Source organism: Echeneis naucrates, chromosome 9 (assembly GCF_900963305.1).
Source record: "Echeneis naucrates chromosome 9, fEcheNa1.1, whole genome shotgun sequence".
Lineage (NCBI taxonomy): Eukaryota > Metazoa > Chordata > Actinopteri > Carangiformes > Echeneidae > Echeneis > Echeneis naucrates.
In genome coordinates, this window is record NC_042519.1 from 6774168 (window position 1) to 6797624 (window position 23457).

At 39.4% G+C, this 23457-nt stretch overlaps 1 protein-coding gene across 1 annotated transcript in view; it reads right to left on the reverse strand.

Moving 5' to 3' along the window:
- Positions 1-23457, reverse strand: part of si:dkeyp-14d3.1 (transmembrane protein 132C) — a 120806-nt gene that overhangs the window by 77213 nt on the left and 20136 nt on the right. Inside the window, exon 2 of the mRNA XM_029511031.1 lies at positions 16106-16994. Within this exon, the coding sequence (XP_029366891.1) occupies positions 16106-16994 (889 nt within the window). The remainder of the gene's footprint in view (positions 1-16105; positions 16995-23457) is intronic.

The window sequence follows — 23457 nt, forward strand, 5'->3', positions numbered from 1 at the left end:
CTGAGAATTGATCTGTGTGGCTGATCAGCACCTTCTACAGCATTAACAAGGCCCAGACCGCTAACATCTGCCCTGAAAAAACTCATGTAGGACATAGAAACATAGACATTGAAGGCACCAAATGAACAAGCAAAGGTTGTGACCTTTGGAAATGCCAGACAGTTAAATAACATAACCAAATTTGGAAGTGCATGTAAAATGCCAGAGTTAAGCTTTGGAGTGGTCAAATCCCTAGGTGTGGGTGTCGGAAAGAGACAAGATGTAAATATTGAGTAGACTTTTCTATTAGTGGATTGAAAAATGGGAGGAATAATTGTATTTGGTTTGTAGTCAGAGCACATGTTTTGCATTATCAAGATATGATTCAACCAACGTGAGGTCTAATATCACTATCAAATCGGTCACTGAAACAAGAAATCCAGGCACCATACTGTAAGATCAAGCCAAATATTACATTATCCCACTGTGGCTTCCTGGCATAAAATCTAATCTTTAAGTCATTTTACATTCTACATCCGTATTCTTTTTACGAGAACAGGGTCTCCTCAGGTTAATAACAGCTTCTTCCGAAGATTATTACAGGAAGAACAGGATGAAATGTAAAGAAGGGAGGCTCCATTTTGATAATGCAGCGCTCTCCTACATTTCAGTGGCTGAAGGTAAAAAAAAGTCACCAAAATAGTATACTTGAGAAAAGAGAAATGGATATTTTCTGCACACATATCCTGTGCTATAAATGCTGCCCCCCCCACCCAACTGATTAAGTTTCACACAAAGAGATTAAGAAAATGCGCAATTTTGCTTCTTAAAATTATTCCTCTTTGAAGTAGGAACAGTGAGTTGCCACTGGAAATATATGCCAAGAATGAGGATTTTGGGCTCCTTCAGACAGGCATAATTGTTGGACTAATTTAAACATTTAAACGTTTTGTTTGGTTGTTTTTCTTGCCATACCAGGTGAGATATCAAAGCAAATGAAGTTTAATTAAATTCCTCAGGAGTTGCTGTTGCTTTCATGCAGACAGGCTGCAGAATTCTGTCTAATGAAACCAAATGAATGATATATTTTATGAGAATATTTACTGGAACTACATACTGTTTAATTGTGGGGTTACTGAAGCCTGGGCAAGACAAGCCCCTCTGGCTAAAGACGAACAGCAATCAAGCTGTGCGAACAAACACTCTTTCTTTTTATCACTGAAGCAGCCTGTGTGAACAATCTTGGTCCTTGATGACATTATTTCCTGAGCCACTGTTCTCAAGCAGTGCTGTTTTGAGGAAAAATAAAAAAGTTGTAGATGTTTTTTAAGAAAAAACTCAGCATGGAGCGTACCATAATGTTATGTTTGAAAGCCAAGAAGACATTTGGCCTTTTTTTCACAAGAGGTGCATAAAAAAACAACAGAACATAGAGACTGTGAGACAAATAAAAAATAAATAAATATTAAAAAAGACACGACACATGCAGCCCAACAGAGACTAGGGCTTGTGTGTCTAGTTGCATCGACACGACAGAGGAGGATGTATTGTATTGGAATGGCGTGTGTGCGTAATGTAAGTCTATATGGGACTAGCACACAGAACACTGTGCTTGTATTCTATGAATCTTGTAAAAAATAATGAAAAAATATGGTGCCTATTCACACACTATTATTCATACATTTTCACAAAGTGCTGGAGTCCACCTACTTTTTCGCCAAGGTCTTTCTCCTGCACATCTGTCCTTAGGCTACACGTAAATGGAATTAAAATCAAATCTGTTCAAAAGTTTACCTTCAATGTTGATGGCAGTTGAATCATTTTTAGCCACAGAGCCTCTGAAGACGCTGTTGGCAGTCTGTGAGAAAGTCCTCAGCGAAATTTGGACTGAGCACTACGGCTTAAGAATATTCAGCTCTGAGTGAATATTGGGTGAATTGCCACAAAATGTGAAACACTGCACACATTCATGTTCTTGTACATGGATGAATTTGTGCAAGGCTAAACCTGTGGTTGTTCGTCCAGCTTTATTAACACATCACAATTCTTATGGTATTCCCATCACCCTCAGGTGTGTAATGTTTAATGCTAATAAAAGAAAATGTTAGCATACTGCTATGCTAAACCAAGGCGCTGTCAGTGCTGATTGTCACTGATGTTAGCATTTAGCTGAGAACACAGCCACACACCACTTGCATGGGTGTGTCTTCCTCTTCAGTGCTATCATTTGCTGCCTGAATTTTTTTGATTTCAGGGTTTGTTTGTTTTTTTGTCGTTGTTTTTAAGAATATAAAACATTAATAAAAAGAGGAACACAGGGAACACAATACAAATATGGATATAGTAACAGTCAGCTTAATATTCAAACAATCCACTCTAAAAGACCAGATCAGTAATATAATATTCTCTGTTTTTCCTGAAACTTTTTTTTTTTTTTTTTTAATAATGAATGCCTAAAAAATTCAGTTTTTCTGTCTGGCAAATGACATCAACAAAATGGAACAGCAGCGGAAGAGAAGTGTTGCCAGATCTAGTGAGTGTGTTGTTGTGACACGGACAGGTCTTGACAAAGTTCATTTTCTACTAATTTGTAAATCCAAAAAAATTACCATCTTGATGTCAAAATGTTGGGAGCATAAGTGGTATTTATTTGTTCAGTGACTAATTCTGTGTTCACTCACTGTAGTGGAGTGGACAGACCCAGGGCGTGCTTCCAATCTCCCCAGTGGTGAGGAAATGAACTGTTTCGGGGGTAAAGCAACTAACGCTCCATTCGGAACAATCACAGAGGACACATGTTACCAGTTTCTGTGGTCATGATTAGTACAGCAATTTGAGGTTGCCAAACAATAACAAGCAAGGTGACCTGTTGGCAGAGTCCACCTTCTTTGTCATTTACTATTTAGCCTTACTAATCTAATATAAATGATTGTAATAATCACCACTGAGACTACAGATGAACTCTAGCATTTCTCAGAACTTGTGATTCCACTGTGCTGCCTCTGTTGTGATCTGTTTGTATTGTGTTGGAGGATTATCCTTTCCTGATCTGGTTTGGAAGTCAAGGAGCAGTCCTCATTTTCCAGATAAAGATTATTACATTAACTTTTTCAGGCCATCAACACATGCTCAGCGTTGGAGTAAATCAGTCATTGTATACTGTTATAATGAAGAAGTTTGCATTGACGAATTGTTGAAACTAATTTGACATGCAGGTGATACAACGGTATTTGCCGATTTAAATAGATAAAATCAACAACAATTTGCAAACACTTTCCCTCAAATGCAGTCTGATTGTTCTTTAGTCAAGAGCAAACAGGGGTACAGTTCAAATAATGTTATGTTTGAGTGAAGTATGTGGTGCTAAACAACAAAGTTATTTTTGCTTTCACACTTTGGGAAGGATTTTTTTCTGTAAATACATTTACAGTATCTGACAGATTAGGTTAAAACACAAAAACATTTTTTTGGCAGAAAATGAATGAACCAATTTTGTATATTTCCATTCATTCATCTTCTACCACTTATCCTTTTCCGGGTCACAAGGGGTGCTGGATTCAATCCCAGCTCACATTGGGTGAGGGGCGGGGTCACCCTGGACAGGTCACCAGTCCATCACAGGGCCAACACACAGAGACAGACAGAGACCAACAACCACTCACACTCACACTCACACTCAGACTACAGACAGTTTAGAGTCAGCAGTTAACCTGAACATGATGTCTTTGGACAGTGGGAGGAAACCCACACAGGCACAGGGAGAACATGCAAACTCCCGGACTGTGATCACAGGGGGAGCCATCTCTATCTATACAGAGCAGAGCTGTTGCTAGATACACGTTTCACTACCCTGATCTTTGGATTCGGTCAGCTACATATTCAGTGGTTGACACGCAAGGTAGGGATGAACTGAGTAAATCCTACATTTGAAGTGGTTTCCAACAGGGTTTTGCACAGAGGTCATAAGAATCAGGACACAGATTATGTGAAACGTGTTGGATTGGTGAGGCAATGTGTAGGCCAAAGAGCTCTGAAAAGGTAAAAGAGGAACTTAAACTCTGAATACCACACCACCCCTGCCTGAGAAACATAAAATTATACAGGTCATGGAAATGTGTTCAATAAAATGCAATGGTGAACAAAATTGTGCAATAACCTGACTTCACAGTCACAAAAATAGAGTCATCAATATGGTGAAGTTAAATTGGGCAAAATAAATGTAACCGGTGCCCCTTAACCTTTTGGCTGGATTTCCACTTCTTCCTAAAGTTTAAGCACAGAGGAGGAATGGAGTAGAGACTTATTCTGATGATCCCAGCAGAGCTTGTGTCCTTGGGCTTTTCACACATTGCACACCATTATGCCTGCTGAAAGACCAAGTCAAATAACACGAGAGCCGTGGCAATGCAAATTAAACTCGCAGTTGGAAACATTTGTCTTTTTAGGCTGACTGGTGCCGAGTGTGCAAAGGGTTTGCATTAGTTAGGAACTTTGGATTTGCCTTTGGAGGGAAGTCTCAGCTGTTGCCTGAGCACTTGATGAGCATAGGCACAAGCATTTTGCCCCGATAAATAAAACTTAGACTATTTACAAGCAGCTGTTCTGCTTCAATTCGATTTTTCATCTTTTTATTCTGCTGGTCTCGCACTATTACTGCAAAAAATTGAATAGTGAAATTAAATGTTCTTCAAGGAGTCCATCCATTCATCTTCCACCGCTTATCTGTTTTGGGGGGATGCCTATGAGGGTGGGGGGACGCCCTGGACAGGTCGAGACTCCATCAAAGGCCAACACGCAGAGACAAACAACTACTCACACCTATGGACAATTTAGGGTCAGCAGTTAACCTGAACATGATGCCTTTGGATGGTGGGAGGAAACCGGAGTACCAAGAAGAAACCCAAAGAGGTGCAGGGAGAACATGCAGACACCAAACAGAAAGGCCGCGGGCCGGGAACTAAACCCACAACCTTCTTGTTGTGGGGAAACAGCACTAACCACTATGCTGCCGTGCTACTACTACTACTAGGATTGTTAACATTGCTTTTCAACTCTGAACGCAGCTCTTGACAAGTGAAATTTGATGCTGAATTTGTATCATTTCCTAACCCTGTTATCTGTGGCCTCATATTTATGCTACAGACCTGAAAGTCACATTAGACTTCTGATTCAACACTTAGCACAGAAGGGAACTGTATTGCAGTGTGTATTTCATAAATTGTGGAACTATACTCGTCCTTTAAGGGCATGACTATGTACAGTTTTCCTGTCTTTGGTTATTCTGCACCTAAAAAGGTGAGCATGTAAACACACCTTAATGTGCGTTTATGTCTGCCAAATTCTGATCCTCTAACTGTGATGAATTTAATTATGTTCAAATGTGGTAGAGAGATGATCCTTTTTATTCTAACCTGCTCTTACAGTATCTGAATTTCAGAAGTGAAAAGAGCCCTTTACCACCAACGTGTTTCAACCTTTTTAATTTACATTCACATAAGAGAAAGGCTGTAACTAACTGGGATAATTAGCCTCAGTCAGTGAACAAGTGGCTGCAAGTAGCGAGAAAATATAATACATCCAGTTACAGTGCCAATTACAAAGGTTAAAGGGCACATTAAAGTCCATGAAAATGTATAAGGAAAGCATTCAATTTAGTCTTTAGTGTTCCCTCCAAGAAACAGCAGTAAATCAGATCTCTGTACTTCCTGACTGTTAATAATCTGAGCATCACTCAAGACCTAATGGACAGGAAAGTCAGACAGAGGCAAAGATTTTTAAGATGTAAGTGTAATCTGTGTGACATACTGGCACATCCAGGCACATCATGACGGTGATGGATGGATGGATGGATGGTTCTGAAATCTAATTAGCTTCTGTGCTCCACATTTGCCTTCACAGATTTTATTTTGAAATGCTGACATACATGCAACAGAATCGAAACTTTCTTTCTATTTAATGATTTTATTTCAAAATGGCCATTTGTTCAAAAAGACTATATCAACTATATATTAACATTCAAACCAGGACTTTGAAAAGGACAATTATTATTACAAGCCCGAGAGAATCTATAAAATACTGACCCTAAATTAAACATGAAACTAGGGAGCTAACGGGGCCTAGCTTAGAGACTGTAATTAATTATGAGAAAAGTGCTTTGATCATGTTTATGCTTAGAAGGGAATAAAAGTGTGTGGAGCAAAAGAAAATGTAAGTATAAAGGGGACTGAATAAGTTGACCCATTAATTAGCTCTGAATAAAAGATAAAATGAATTACTGTAATTTATTTCAGTCATTGTACAAAGAAATAATTGTCAAAGCATGTATAATGTCGAGCACAGGAAACGTATTGTGATATCGCAGCCTCATTTCTTGTCAATATATTCATCAGTAGTGAGAACATGCCCTCGATTAGCCTTACAGAAGGCTATTTGATGGAGTGCTTCAATTTATTTAATATGCGTCAACTTTTAATTCGCACATTGATCTTACCTGTACCAGGACATCAGATACGTCAGGTACAAATGTAATCAGTGGGTCTGAAAGATAAACTAGAGTTAAAATCTGGATGATTGGTGGTGATGAAATTGCTGATATAACACTGACGAAGAGCCGTCAAAATCAAAGACAGCATGATTCACCTTCATTGTTACACTGCTGAGTCTATTCCATTATACCGTATGTCTCTCTTTATTGTGAGCTGGCAAGTGGGATAATAATAACTTCTGCAGAAGATACTGTAATGTGTGTCACAATTATTGTGGAAATCGAAAGTTTCACTGAAAAAAAAAAAGCCCATAACAGTACAGAAATCAGCATATAAATGCTCTTACATTTCTTTTACTAGCCGTACGCTAACTACACAAAACAGTCTCACCCAACTTCAAAAGGAAAACTATTTTCTATTTGAACTTATTGCCCACAACTTCACACATATGCATGTTCGCATCAGCTCTCTTTGCAAATTAATCAGACATCATCGCTGTGTGTCCAATGCCGGCTTCTCAAAATTTTAAATATGGTAGCATCCAGCCACACTAAATGTACAGACTCTGTGCCTCCTGATGATCGCTGGCTTTCTTGTTTCCAAGGGAGCACGGACCCAAATGTTTCCTCTCCCGCTTCCTTATGAAACTTACCAACTTTAAAATAAACAACATGCATTCAAAGAACAAAAAAGAAAAGTCCAACTGACACGATCAAGTAATCCACACATGAATCTACACAACATTTGTATGTGTCTCCATAAGAAGCATTCTGTGACCTATTTCCTAAAAACTGTGCTTGCTGTTGCTTGGTATATTATAACCTATTTTCTCCTTTATATACATTATTATCAATATTATTATTATTGTTTTTACAGAACTGCCATATACAGTAGAATTAATATCCCATCATGCACGCAGAGTTAAACTGAAATGTGATGCCGTTCACTCTATCTAGACTGGAAAGTAAAAGCAACCCCAGTCAGAATATCTGTTTTGCAGTCTAATTAGACATGAATACTATTCCTTGCCATATAATACTATATTTTCACTAAGCGAGCAAGTACAGGGATCCAAGGAAGTTGAAGACCCCCCGTGGAGCTGTGTGGGAGCGATGCACCACTCTGCTGTGCTGTACCAAAGCACTGCCACCTCTCTGCACTACCAAGCTTTCGGTGGCACTGTTTGTTAACAGGGTCTCAGGCAGCCGCTGGCAAGGCCACACAGTCTATGAGCTAATAAAAATGGAACAAACATAATAGGGCAAATTTAAATGAGCTAGCTCAGCAGAGGACATGTTGATGTTTGACACCCTGTAGAACCCGTCATGCTGCCTTAATGAAAACGTGAGGAGACTCCGTGTCACATTAAAACAAAATAGCTATTTCAATTTCACAAGTGCTATGTGTTGGGGTTTTTTTCTTCTTCTTCTTCTTCTTCTTCTCTGCAAGGATCGCATCCAAGAGGGCTCCGCACACTCTCTGCCAGTGACACTATCAGCCACTTCAGCAGAAAAGGATAGTTTGTTTTGGAAAGGCACAAGAAAGCAGCTGCAGGTTGCCAAATCACAATGAAACTCTCGCAGACTAAATATAAAACTACAAAGAATTTATTCATAATGACTGGGAGACATCTGACGAGATTTATTTAATGCACGTTCAAAGCTACTCTCTTTCAGATACACTTAGTCTTAATCATCTATATCTGGTCCCTGGAGTGCTTCTTTCCTCCACTTTCAAACACAGAAGCTGTTTTAGGAAACTGGCCTATGGCTTAAGTCCATGCCAATAAATGACAAGGCATTTTCTTAGTCTTTTATCACGTATTCCCCGCTGCAGAGGCCCCCCCAGTGGCTGCTGAGCTATGAAGCCTTTCAAATGAGACTGTGCTATAATGATCGCATGAGTGTTTGACCACCGAAGTGATCTGTGTGTTGTGGTCTTTGTGAGGAGAGGAGGTCTTGCCCTCGGCTTAAGTCTTCCATTTCTCAACCTGAGCCGTTACTCCCTTGTTCCAGTGAAGTATTAGTTTCCTTGGGACGTTTATCTTGAGCCATTAGTGGTCAGCAGCTGCAAGCTTGGAGAGAAAGCAACAGCTGACTTAGCTCTCCACCCAATAACACTGATGAATCCAGAACTTGCTCTTCACAGCATTTTATTTCAATTTTAAAATGCACTTTAAAACTACTTTTGTCCCATCCCATCTTAGATGTGATGGGTGTGGTATGAATCCTGATGCAGCACAATGAGATGCAGAATCAGTTAAAAAGTCTCTGATTTATTCAGGATATCTCTCACAGGCAAACCAGAACGAGGAAGGCGAAGGCAGAACTCGTGGTCGGGGACAAAAGGCTGAGATGATTCACCGGGAGGCAGACAAAACAGGTGAGTCTGGGACGGGCAGGGCCAGTACCAGGAAATCAGGCAGAAAAACACACGGCAACTGGGTGTGAGCGTGAGGCTGGAGTCGATAAACAGGGCTTGATTAGTGCAGATGAGCTGCAGGTGGGTGATCAGCCAGCACAGGTGGTGGAAGAGTCCACGCTGAGGAACAGAGGAAGGCTGTGACATTAGGTAAGAGAGAGACTCTTTTGACATCTGTTTTCTACAGCTTTTTTCTTTTTGAATTGCATACTGTAACAGGATATAGTCGCTCAAAATAGTTATTGGTGGCAGTTTCAGCAAAACTGCCTCAAAATCAGTCTCTATCTGTGTTCTCTCTTTTATATCTGTAACTTGACTATCTCTTCAAATCAGTAGAACTATTTCAAACTTTTGTCACTTTTGCAATTAACGAAGAATTATTTTGGTACTTTTTGGCCTTTTTTTCGAGCCATGTAGCCTTCAAAATTTGTGTGATTGTGTTCTAAGTGATGAAAACAAAACTGGCGGCGTTACCTTTGGTTGCTGCCCATGTTACATTCATCACTGCATTATAGTCATGACTGATAAGACCCAATCAGACTTTGAGGCAGGAGTCTGCCATCATGGCTTCCAAAAGTTGATGTTTACGGTTGCTTGTCCAGGCGACGATGATTTCAAACTATGAACCTGTAGTATTTCCAGAAATCTCTGTTTTAGGGGTTTGAAAATACTGCAGCTATGTGGACACCAGATGTAAATGGAACAAAATTATGGATTTTAAAACCACATCCCCAGCTTCGCCTTAAGAGGGTGTAGGAACGAGAGTCACAGCTTCTTTTTTTTTTTTTTTTTTTTAGGGAAAAGGTTGATAAACGCACACTCTGAGAAGAATTCATCAAATTGACCAACATCAGCAAGATTACGTTTGGGAGAGGTTGTAAATGTCTTTTCGGTTGATTTCCCAGCCCTATTACCAATTAATAGAGAAAAATGAATTAAAGATGAATCAATTATAGAAAACAGTCATTAGGTTGAGCCCTTGTTTCTGTCTCTGGCACTTGTGTGTGTTGAGTGTTTGATGCTGTGTCCCAACAACAAACCTCAATCCAGCCATGAACCCCCCCACCCCATCACAGCAGTACTGTGAAACTCCATTTCTGTGGAGCCAGACACACCACCGCCCCCCCCCCCCCACCAACACCCCCAACCCAAACTGATATTCTAAGCCAATGCCTCTTTGCATAGATTAGTCACTGTTGTCCATCAGCACACATAATGAAGCATAATGGTGGATAATTTGTTCACTGATGCACTGCCTTTTAAAGACGAGGCAAATTGATTCCATCACAGTTGCTCATATAGTACTTTTGGTATTCACAATGTGAGCCTAAGACGTGTCAGCATACATGCTCTTCTGTACAGCCACAATAACTTCTGTTTACACACAACTGTGTGCATAAATGCTCCAAAACACACAAAGGCACGCAAGCGCACACAATGTGATTGCAAAAGGCCGAGACTTTTATTGATACCTGTTTGCAAACCAATGTTTGGTAGAATTTTCTCTATGGGAGTCAAACGATTAAACAAACTGCCTGCAGAAGACCAGCAATGTTTATCTGCTTGGCACACTTGCCGGCTGAAACTCACAAAACAGCCGAAGAAGTGTACACACAACACACCTGCATCTGCCAGGCAATGTACACACAGGACACATAAAAGCATCATCCGCCCAGCTTCCACGTCCTGTTACAACACACATGGACACAAATGTAGCTCAAAGTACAAGCAGAGCAATAACAGTTATTATCTCTGACTGCTGACAGCACTGAATTTTCTGCAATTGGAGCCGATTTTATTTGAATCTTTGTCCTTTTAAGCAAAGGCAAATGACACCCAAGGGCGCAAGATCTAACAAGGAATTTTTTTTTACTTATCTGATCTAAAAGTCACTTCCCAGTTAAAGTACTTCATATTATCTTAACATTGACTGAAAATGAAATGTTTCTGCATCATGTATTCTCAGGGAAAGCTATTCAAATTTTTTCTCCTGGTTGGATTGTGGCTACTTTCTTGAGGAGCAGGGCAGGGTCATTCATCCTTTTCACACCAATTTAGGTTTCATTTTGGTCTCCCTTATCAGTTTTATATCAATTTTGGGACTCACTCATCCCTGAACTTTATTCTGCATCACGACATAGAGAAGAATTTAGAAATCAGTGCAGTTGTAGTTTTTTTTTATTGATCGTGGCTGCTATATGTGACACGAGGCAATGTTTGCTATAATCTGTTATTTCAGTTCTTATGTGTGCAACAGTGACTGTGTGGAAAATTTGGTTCAGTAAACATTTTATGGTTCAAAGTGGATCTTAAATTCTTTGCATCCTTCCTCTATTGTGGTTATTAATAACAAAGAGGCTGTATCAATACAGTTTCATTATTTAGAATTTCTCTTTTAGTCATGGAAAGATTACAAGAAAATATTAAAGGAGAAAGTGGCGTCAGAAGGAAGTGAGCTGTATCCTGCTCCTCCTCCACTTCATGAGCTGAAAAACAAAATTTAAATGATACCTGGACCTAAATGGTCCATGTTTGTTTTTTGTTTTTTTTTTTTGATGAGAAAGGAATTTTCGGAAGGAAAGTTAGTAATTTATTTTACTTATTTTATTCACTGGCATCATCTGTGTTTGTCCACCTGTTGTTTCACAGCAACTGAAAGTAAACTGGTAGTGAAATATGTTTACATATACTAAGTAAGGAACACACAGATGCTAAGCAGATATCAGCTCTCACACGCTACTTAAAACTGCTTCTCTATTTTAAAATAATGGCTGTCTACAGCCAGGGGGGGACAATGGACATGTCATGACTCTGGCCAAACAGTGACTCATGCTGAATGGCAGCACCGTACCAAGACAGAGAAAAGAGCGGTTCCCTTTTGTGCTCTGGGTTTCTTTTTAGGCCACTAGAGACTGCATGAGGAAAATATGCTTTAAAATTATTTCCTTCATTGCATTTGATTTGCATATGAACCGTCTAGTACTGAGGAATAATAATGAATTATCAGTGACATATAACAATCTAAACGGCTCACACAGTGATATACCAGAAAACATATTATGATAATGACTCCAGCTTATACATTACTTGCATATTAAATTTAATGGCCTTAAAGTCCTAAGTGCCTTTTCGATGTCTCTTCCTTCATTCAGCCACTGTGCAGAATCTGCTGGTGTGCAGAAATGTCTTTATACTTTGATTTCATTACAGTTTTTCAGTGAACTGTAGTGTTATGCTGGTTCTCATCTAGCACAACAAAGCAGCTAAATATCAAAGTAGGAGTACAGCAGAGGAGTACACAGCAATCAAAGAGTTAATCTCGCCTAATCCAGTTTCAATCACAATAATCTCTCCTTTGATGCTCTCCTTTTGAAATTGACAGCGCCTTTAAAACCCTATGATAATGTTATATTTCAGTATGGGCAACGTGGTAAAATTAAATATTAAAGTTCTTGATGTTTTCATTGGTTGACATTATAGGCATAGCAATACTGCATTTAGCCTTTCTTTATTAGAGATTTAACCAACTCACTCATTCACTAATCAGCTAATTATCTTGGGAGGTGGCAAAATTTGGTAAAATAAAAGAAAAGGGAAAACTCAATTAGACTTTGAACCTGAGCCACTTCAACATCTTCAATTAAATTTAAGACATTTGAAATTATGGACATTTAAAAAAGGTTTTCAAAATATGAAATTTCAACCATTTTTGCTAAATGGCATTCACATTTCTACATGTGTGATTTGTTTGCTCATAAAATCCAGATTAGAAATGTCATTAATGCTGCAGGGTTTACTGCCATATCCTGCAGCATGTATCATTATTACATTATCCTTTAAATATGTGACGGAGCATTTGGAGTAATAATGGCTGTTTATTAAGCTCATTTATTTTGTTTTTATCAAACCATTAGTACATTATCAGTTGTTACACACTTGCACTCAGTAATGAAAACAGGTGTTAGTGATGTGTAGTCTTTATAGATACAGCGTGCAGTGTATGCAAATGAAGCAGTATCTTACTGCAGGGCGCTGCAGAGAACAAAACTCAGGAGAATGCAATTAAACTGCTTTCAAATATATCACTGTTTGATATTCCGAACAGTTCCTTCCTTCTCATGAAAAAGCATTTGTCTACATTTTAAATAGCGAGCAATTTTCACAATCATTTATTGGACAGTCCAAGGTCATATGACTTCCAGACATTATAATAGTTGTTGTAATGTCTCATCAAAATAAAATGATTACTGAATGAGCATTTGGTGAAAACTCCTAAACACACAGCTGCAGATTATTTTACACCAATTTATCTCATAAAAAGAGACAGGATAGGTGACAGCAATGGACGTGTATGAAATCGGGAGGCCCATGACAGCGAACAACTATTTCACACTTTACAACAAAATCCCTCTAAATTTGTGGAAAAGTAAACTACATTAAAATAAGTAAGTAAAACTTTTTCTATTTCTGAGTGACACAGTCTATTAGCTCAGAGGAGGTCAAATCAAATCGGAGCCGATCAAATTAAAAGTAGCATGTCAAGACAGAAATACCACGCTGGGCATCCACAAAGCAATAAATTGGCTGGATGATTGGCTATTAAAAATATGTGAAATTAGCTTTCATTGTATAATGTCTATCCCAGCATGAACCTTTCGTCATAATGGATGAGGCGAAGGTGGAAATTGAAGGAGAGAAGAGGAAAGATTTAGTGGGCTCAGTGGACAATTTTAATATTCCGTTCATTTATGTGAGGATTTCAGGACGGGCATGTTGTGTCGTCATGTTGTCGTCGTTCTGAGTAAGGTGTGAGAAATGTAATATGTAGGAGTTTTATTATTAAATTTACCAAACACCAGATCTAATAAGCATTTAAAACTACAGTATTAGAGAGTCCAGGCGACCGATTTCACAGGATCATAAACTCACACCGCATTTGGACTACGCAGCTAACAATGAATGACACAAGAGTGTGTAGTACACAGATGATAATGATGTTGTGAATATAGAGATCAAAGTCTTCCTGCTCTGGTGATTAAGCATCCTAACAAATGCATGTATGAGGACAGCCTTATCACCTAGGACCACACAGAGGCCTTTTCCATATCTGTCGCTCTCAGATGGATCAACCTGCGCCTGCCATGAACCACGCTGCCAAATAAAAACACCCCAAGCATTGCCTCTGTGGCCAGCATGGCCTGCTCATTTGACTGATGAAAGAAATCATTCAGGGTCTCTCAATTTAGCAAAAGAAAACATTTTGAACATGTTATCACTTCACGACAACTAGTTGGTAATTAAATGTAGCACAGGAAGGACAGAAGTCTGGAGACTGTTGTTTGACTTGTTAAAACTTCACAGCTGTTGTGAACTTGTTTACCTTGGATCTAATGCTGAGCCTGAAGCCAGGAAAATAATTTTCATTAGTAAACAACTGGAAAAAGGGAATAAGAATGGGGAAAGCTTTGCATAAACATAAACATGTTTCATTTTAAAATTGCCTCTGTGCTTTTCACCCCACTGGAGCAGAAATCTCTCCTGTGCAGCACGTCGCTTGATTTCCTTCTTGTACCGGTTGACGAAGTGTGGTGACCTCTTGTTACAGCATATCCAGAGGTTTATAAATGTTCCAAACCAGTCTGATTAAGATCAGCTTTAGTCATTACACTAATGGACGTGCATTTTAATTAATGAAATCCTCATTTGCATTGCATGTAAATGATCTAAATCATTTTGTCTCATCTGTTCACAGTAATTAGTGCCCATCAACAACTTCACTGACTCAGGCCATATCCCAGAGACACCCCCGCTCCGTCTGTATTTCACTACGGGGGAAGCGCTTCGTTATCTGACTGAAGATACTGCCTGAGAGGTGAGACGGCAAGATAAAAATGACAGCATAACTTTATAATCTGATTACTGAAGTTAACTCTAATTTTATCCGATGGTAAACCCATAAAACCTGAGCTCGTATGTACTGTGAATAATGCGATGTTTACAACAAGCAAAGTGTAAGATGACATTTATTTTTGCTGAGATTTATTTAGTCCATTACTTTATTTTCCAACAGATCGAGGATGTTTTCAGAAAATCCAAAAAACAGTAAATCATCATAATATACGATGGCTGTTCCTTGATGGAAATTTTGAACATTATCTGCTCAGCGGTGTTGTTTAATTCTGTTTGAAGGTTTACAGTTAACACTCTGAAAAGGTTACATGTGGACTGATTATTTTACCAAAGTTTGAGATTCCCACAGATCAACTGGCTAACTACACATGCTCACTTGTTTTTCTCCTTTCTTTATCCTCACCTGCTCCTGCTGCACTGACTCAGTCAATGTGCCGATGTAATAACACGGCTGTGATTCCTCAGAGATTAACATTTTGCTTCTAACGGCAAATTAATAAGCCAACAATGAATTGGTTTAGCTTGGCACAGATGATAGAAAAGTTAGAAACAGCTAGCATTAGACCAGCCACATCTCTACGGGCTCATGAACTGATGTGCTACCTTGAGTGTGTTCATGTCCAAGCTTCTTGTTGTTTGTGTCATATGCCACTTGACAGAAAAGCAGTAATTACAATAATTAGGCATAGAGTGTGCAGAAGGTTATATCTGTTTTGTAATGCTTTTCTTTCGGGGGGGGTCTATCATAAAAAGCTTGGCATAGAACAGGTGATGATGATAAGCAGTTTTCCGTCACACACTGGCCATGTGCTGTTTCACATTTGAGTTCCAGTGCTGCCAGTGGTAAAATAAAATAGTGAACATTAGACTGTGTTTATATTAACGTTGTCAGGCCCCTTCTCAATCAATATTGATTTGATTGATGGTGTCAGTACACTCCATGTTGTTGAGCAATGAGCATTTGTGAACAAGGATTAAATTAGTGCTTTATTTTCATCCAGTTAAAATGAAAGTAAAAAAAATATAAACTGCATTTTTATGTTTTGTTATAATGAAACAAAGTGTCTTTGGGGCGCAGGGAAGGAAAGATTCTACACAGACCAGGCAGAATAAGTCTGTTTGTTGGCCGTGTTAAGAAGAAAAAGACATTTGACCATTTGTTTTAGTTTCTGTTTGGACTGCTTTTTTTAACCTTGGTGTAGAAATTTCTTTACGAAAGAATAATAATGTGACCAAATAATAAGCAGGAGTCAACAGACTGTGTGCAGCCAGACTCTTCATGGACGAGGAAAAAGAAAAGGCATTCTTACCTCAGTGTAAACATCTCCACAGGAGAGTGGGCTGACACGGTGATAAAAGCTGAAATGGTTTCCCTCTGTCGCATGGGTGTAGCTGGAACCATGACCATGAAGTTATTATCCAGCCTGTGTTCAGAGAGTGGGGGAGGAGTGGGGTTCTGGTAGAGCCTCACACCTCCGATCCTTCTGAGCGGTGTGGAGGTGAAGGAACCGATCAGTCCCTCCTGGCTGGAGCGGATGAAGCTGTCCTTCCTGGCTTCCTCTGAGTGGCACTCTCCTGCCTCTGTGGACTGCAGCATGTAGTAGAGCTCCACCGGGGTGCCTTCGGACACTTCCAAGTTCCTCTGGCGTCCCAGCACCACGCTGGGCGGACTGAACCAGCTGGGCAGGGGCTCCAACTCGGCCACACACAGGCCCAGCTCCCCTTTCAGCTGGCAAGAGCCACGGACCTCCTGGGTCTCGTGGAACGCAAACATGTGCACGCAGGGCAGTTTGTCAATGGCGCTGTAGTCATCCCAGTCCCGACCTGCGATATAGAACAGAACCTGGACTTTGGGCTTGGCCAGGTGAATTCTCGTATTCATGATAAAAGTCTGCACCTTCCAGTTGAAGGTAAAAACAGAGGAGGCAGGAAAAGTCCCTGGGCTCTGTAGCAGCTCCAAGGGGACCGGCTGTTCCACAGAGAGAGGTCCGTAGCTAGCATTCACCGTGGGCAAACTTCTGGCCTGGTAGATGAAGAAGGGCTCTGTCCGCGACATCAGACTAGAGTTCCTCATGAAATCCTGATTGGCCTCCTTCAGGAAGAACGCCAAGTCAGCGTTGAGCAGCTGGTAGTTGACAGGAAGGTATGTGGGGATGGAGGGATATCTCTGCAATCCCTCTAAGACTCGACAGTCAGCCACTACAAGACAGAGGAGAAGAAATGAGTCAGGACGAGTTCACCATCACATACTCTGTCAAAATGCGGCGAGTACAAATGGAATCTAGAAGCAGTAAAAAGAGTGTAACTACACATTTTCTATGTTCATTCTGGTGTGTCAACCATTGAAGGTATCAATGGCGCTGTATTATGTCCATGGTGGGGCAGTATATACACTATGTTTCATGCAATTTTTTTGGTCTTTTATTCCTTTTCTATCTATTGTTTGACATGACATGAGCTGTATCGATGTAAATGCATTTGTGTTTTTATTGATGCGGCAGCCACTGAGCAATTAATCAGTGAGCTGATCAATAGAAAATTAAAGAGCACTTTTTAAAATCAGTTAATCATTTAAGTGTATCCACTGGTTCCACTCACTCAAATGAGATTTGGCTGTTACACACTATCATTATAAATCTAATATTTTGGGCTTTGGCATTCCAGTCTCCCAAATAGCACTTCTTCTAGTTTGTGGTAATTCTTTAAACAATATATTTTATTCAGACTTACTAATTTACACACAATGGAAATGAACACAAATTAGAACGTTTATAGGCTCTAAACATGCATCTTTATGCGTGGAAAGATTTTTTTTTTTTTTTATCCATTATTCCAAACAGCTGATCAGTTGATTCATGACTGAGATTACTGCTCATTTCATACAACTGCAACATGAGCTGAAAATGTTTGGGTCCCATTCATCTGGAAAATGCTTTTGTGGTAACTCGGATAAATTATGTTTGGGACTATGTGCACCATGTGAGCAAAATACAAAACATGAATAAATGTCTTTGAGCTAGAATTAGGCCCAAAGGTCGCTCGATAAGATGCCGTCATACAATTGGGTGAAAAATGTGCAGTTACTCATTCACTGATATCTAGTGTAGGGCAATGAAAGTAATCCAGCCTTTTTTTTTTGGTTCTAACTGAAACATGTCCAAACCCAGGAGCTTTAACTATTAAAAGTTCCAATAAAATGATTGATGAAATTCTGGATTTATTTTTTTTTTTTTACTTATTCTTTGTTGCTTGTTGAAGACTTAACTTTTCCAACTCAGTTTCCTTTAGGCATGCTTCCAGTACATTTGCTTGAGCTTATGCAATATTTAACAATCCAGACATTTGCTTCTCTTGATGAATTAAACAGGTTTCAGGAGGAAAACAATTCTGGCTTTCTATTGGAAATAAATGCTGTTTTTCAATCAATACCAACTCTCAAAACATTTTTAACAACGCCCAGCCCTCATCTGAGTGAGCCTCCAGCTCAGTGTAATATATTCCTCTGACACCCACATACTTTGAATTTGTGAAAGTATCTGTAAAAGTTCCAGCACAGGGAGGAGACGCGATCAATCACATTCATGTTGAGGACACCGAGCCATAATAGGAATTATCATTAAGTCCTGAATATGCAGCTTTGCCCTCCAATACTGAAAAACAAGTTTGCAGCAGAGACGCCTTTGTTATCGTTTCTGGCCTCACCAGTTAAGGAAGTGCAGGGAACACATTAAAAAAAAGTATTTTAATCACAATAAGTGCAGGCGGTAACCTCCTCCTCAAAGACAATCTAATGTGTGATTACACTCCCTCAGCAAAATAACATCTTCATGTTAACTGAAGAAGCATTTCTTTCCTCTGATCTTGTGTAAAGTATAATCCTGACAGTTTCAAAATCAGCCCTCATTTTTAGATTTAGATTTAAGGCACTCATTGTGACCTTGACGCTGCCCACTGAAGGTTACAAAGGCCCAAGGAGGCTCCAACTGTCACCTCAGGTTCATCTTAAGTCTGACTTATGGCTCAAGTTAGCTGGCACTGAGTAAACACCTGGGTACAGACTTTCTCCTCCTGAGTGGCAGAGCACTGCAGAGCAATTTGTATCTTCCCTGAACAAGCAAGAGTTGCGTGCTATTTGTTGGCAAGAGGCATTGATGTGTGTGTGGCTGCTCTGAATATTGAAAGTCCAGCAAGACAAAAAAAAAGTCAGAATCAAAGTCATCTTCTGGCCACTGAGAAGTAATGTTACTCTCCTCCTCATCTCTGAAGTGACGGCAAGACAAGAGCTCTCTCCAAGGGAATGAGTGCCTCACTCTGTGAGCTGAAATGTGATTTATTGTCTTCACAGCTGACAAACAGAATGAGAATGCGCTCACACCTCTGGTTGTGCACGCAAGCTGGAAAATACAGGATTACACACACAGGGGTACGGACGTCTACCAATGGGAAACTGGTCGCAGCTCACATGCTTGTCAATAAATCTTGAAAAAATGCTAAGTAAATGTTAATTAAGTTGTCACCTGGGTCAACCATTGTTTACGTTCAGCTGAATTGCAGACTTTAAATGTTTCAGAGGCTAGTGGATTGTTGAAAACACAATTAAATATTACAGCAAAATACATCCTAACTCTACAGGGATGAAAGGATTCACTGCTCAGGAAATGAATATCTGTTGAAATTTCTGTGAGGCTGCTCGTTTTATTTGACAGCAGCTAACTAGGAAATGTACAAGGCTCAGACAAAACAAATCAATTGCTCGCTATTTACAAATGCAACAAAAGGGTGACAAAATGAGCTTCTGAATGAAAGCATATGAAGAAAGGCCTTGTTTAAAAACAACAAAAAAAAATGGCTTATGTGTCAAATGAGTTATTGTACGACTATTAAATGTAAAGCAATGAGGCACATCTTGTGTACAAACAAAATCTAAAAGTTTAGTTATCTCTTAATAAAATGAGAAGCTAGTCTTGCGGAAAGGAGGAAATGGAACAGAAAATGAAAATATCCAAGAGATTAGGATGTTGATTTGACTCAACTACTCTATCTTTAACAATCTTTAACGTATAGATCTAAACCCCTGTGGATCTGCAGGGGGTCATTGTGTTTCACTGCTCCCAAACAAGTGATTGTTTCCTGCAGGTCCAGTGCCTGAAAAATGACTTGAGTTTACACACTGGAAAATAATCCTATCTCTGGCCAAATTAAGACTGGATATCCAATGCAAATCCAACATAATCAGAATCAGCAGACCTTTGTAAAGGACTGGTATTAATAAATCCTACAAAGCCTTTTCAAGATGAATCATTCCCTCCTTTGTTCTGGGGAAAGGAAATTACACACACAAAGGAAAAAAAAACAAAAAAACAAAACCAAACAATATACAAACCTACTTTTCAACCTCCACTAGTTCTGTGTGTTCCTGTGCAGCAGTGGTAGAGCTCCCCTGACAGAATATTGCTAGAGGCATGCCTGTTTAAAAAGCCATTCCTTTGGAGTCTGCATGGGGCCTCCTCCAGCTGTGGCTCCTCTCCAGCTGTGGCCCCTGCAAGTGTCACCAACTTTTGGCCCGCATGCAATTTCACAGCTTTGCAAACCTGGCTTCTCTGTGACAAGATACAATCAGAGAAAACATCCACATCTTTAACCCCAACAACGTCTTCATAGTGAATGTAAAGTTACGGCCAGCAAGCTCAGCTTAGTTTATATTAGCAAACTGAAAACAGAATAAAACGTTAGTTTTGTACAGCATGAAGTCTCAATCCGCCAACCAATTCTGGCTCTACACTGAATCAACGCAATTAATGTCCTTTGCTCACTTCATTTACTCATCGTTTCTTCTTTTGACAGTGCTAAACAGAAGACTAGCTTCTTCTCCTGCTCTTTGGTTCGATTACTGACTCCTCGCTCTCCCTCCAGTGTCTTCCATGTTACATACTGTACAGGTAAGTGATATCATCTTGATCTGTGTGTGCTTTCAGCTGACAAACCAGCCAAGTCCTACTTGATTGTTTGGTGCAGGAGATGATGAAACATTGATCACAGAGCCTGGACTTCTGCGTGCAGAGGCTAAAATTAAGATAGCTACCCTTCCAAAATGGCTGCCTCTTAAACCACGTCTGCATTTAATTGTTTATTATTGCTGGAAAAGACGTCCCCGATTTTCGTTGACAGTTCCCGGTTTGAATGGGGAAGTGGGAAAAAAAAGTTGTGCGCAGACTCAAACTCCAGTTATTATGGTAGCCGTTTAAACTAACATGCTGACGTTGCTATCAGATGTTCTTTAACTTTAACACAGTGCCATTTTGTTGATGTTTAATTTTTTATATTTTATTAAAAGAATAATTTCTGCAGTTGAAAGTGCTACATGGTCTGAAAAGTTTAGGAGCCTCTGACATTAGCACATTAAGAATAGAGGCAATTACATAGAGGAGATTGTTTTTTTTTTTTTTTGTCTATATATATATATATTTATATTATATATTTTTTATATATATTTTTATATTATATTATATTATATATATATATATATATTTTTTTTTTTTTTTTTTTTTTTTTTTACTTTAACTTGGGTTGGGATTATCAGTTTAGAAATTTCTGAAACTGGCTACTGATTTTTTTTTTTTTTTATATGCAAGCTCAAAATACATGAACATATAATTGCCTGTTATTTCTTTCATAATGATTTGGAGTAGCACGGCGGCATAGTGGTTAGTGCTGTTGGAAGAATGGAAGGATGAGAGTTCGATTCCCAGCCTGGAGCCTTTCTGTGTGGAGTTTGCATGTTCTCCCCGAGCCTGTGTGGGTTTCCTCCCACCATCCAAAGACATCATGTTCAGGTTAACTGCTGACTCTAAATTGTCAGTAGGTGTGAGTGTGAGTGGTTGTTGGTCTCCGGTGACCCCGCCCTCACCCAGTGTGAGCTGGGATTGGCTCCAGTTCCCTACACATCCCAGAAACCAATAAGAGGTAGAAGACGAATGAATGATTGATTTTTGATCGCTGCGCTGAAAATCTCCCTGATTTTCATTTTGGAAATTTGGTCATCATAGTATATTATTCTACAGAGCTGTGCTGGAAGATGCATATCAAGTAAAGCAAATTCTAAAAAATTACCTGCTTACTTTTATGTTATGTCATGTCATGTTATGCCCAAATTCAGCAAGCTGCATGAGCTGTGTGCTAAAAGCACCTAGCAATTTGCTAAATTTCCCTCATAGGTAAGTATTTATACTAACTGCATTTGTACTCGTGATAAAATATAATGTTAAAGGTTAGCTCATTTGGTAATCATATTTATTCAAAATAGGGGGGTGCACTACTTCAGCAGGCAGACAAATACAAAGAAAAAAGAAACATAATGGTAATTAACTAGGAAAAAGGTCTAATTCAGCACACACTTTATGATCCACACCATCTATAATTTAAGGTCCCTTTTGTATGGCATTAAATTGTAAAAGGGGGGCTGGCATTATGCTGAGCCAGATACATTTTAATGTCGAAACTCCTTTATTTCCAATCCTTAACAAAAAATTATTCATGTCGCCCCTCTCAAATGAAAATGGAACTGTTGATGTTGTGATTTTCCTCATGCAACAGCTACGGCGACCTTTCCTGAGACCTCAGTGATTGTAGCACCTAACAAATACAGAGAATGGGCACCTCATAAAACATTGATGCTAAATGGGCATTACGAAAGCACTCTATGTCAGCACACAAGTAGTTATTGTCATTTTCAGACATTTTCCGGACAGATGGCGTTGGAAGTTTGCCTGTCTGTTGGTCTGTGGTAAACTGAACACAGGATATAACTGATGAAGCACACACCAGAGCATTCACTTTCACTGTGGAGACTGTTTACACATTCTTTACGACCCCAACGTTGCACAACTGATTCCTCTCCTGAGCGTACGCTACACTGTGTTTCTCACCAACTACAGTGGCATTAACACTACCCTTTTTGCTTAAACCAAACACGCATTGCTTTAATTTTAATGTGCTCATCCAGTGCATACTAGGAAAAAAAAAACAAAAACAAAACAAAACACGCTGGCTGCTAAACTAAAATACTAAACATAGTTAACCTTACTGTACATCTGCTGAGTGTCCATGTTAGTATTATCACTGACTCTCCTGTGTGCAGGCACAGACTTATGTATAACCTACCTCCAATATTTGGATGATGTTGTCACAGTTTGATTTATGGTCCACAGATTTTAGCTTTGGCTTAACATAGCTCAGTGGAAGGGGGAACCTATGGGTGCGATGGTCTGTAAATGCGGTGTGGTCAAGTAAATTTTTGGCTCACAATTATCTTTGCAATTAATTAGCAAAAAAAAAAAAAAAACTGTCTTCAGGTAGCAGTGCAGTGTTACAGAGACACTAGGACGGCCCACAAAGGCACATACACAATATGCCCACTACACACAAGTGAAGTTTGAAGTCTGTTGTGGATGTGCTTCAGATGTTTGTAAAAGTCAAGTGGAACATTGGTACACATCCCCCGAAGGTTTGTGGAGCATTGTTCATGGCCTATTGTGTTTTGTACAACATGCAAGAGACACAAGCCTTCTGTGTCTCTACCTGGTAAATACACCCCAGTATTTACCATTCATCAGTTAAAATTGTTCCAGCAGTTTCATAGTTAACTGGAGCTTCATTCAAACTT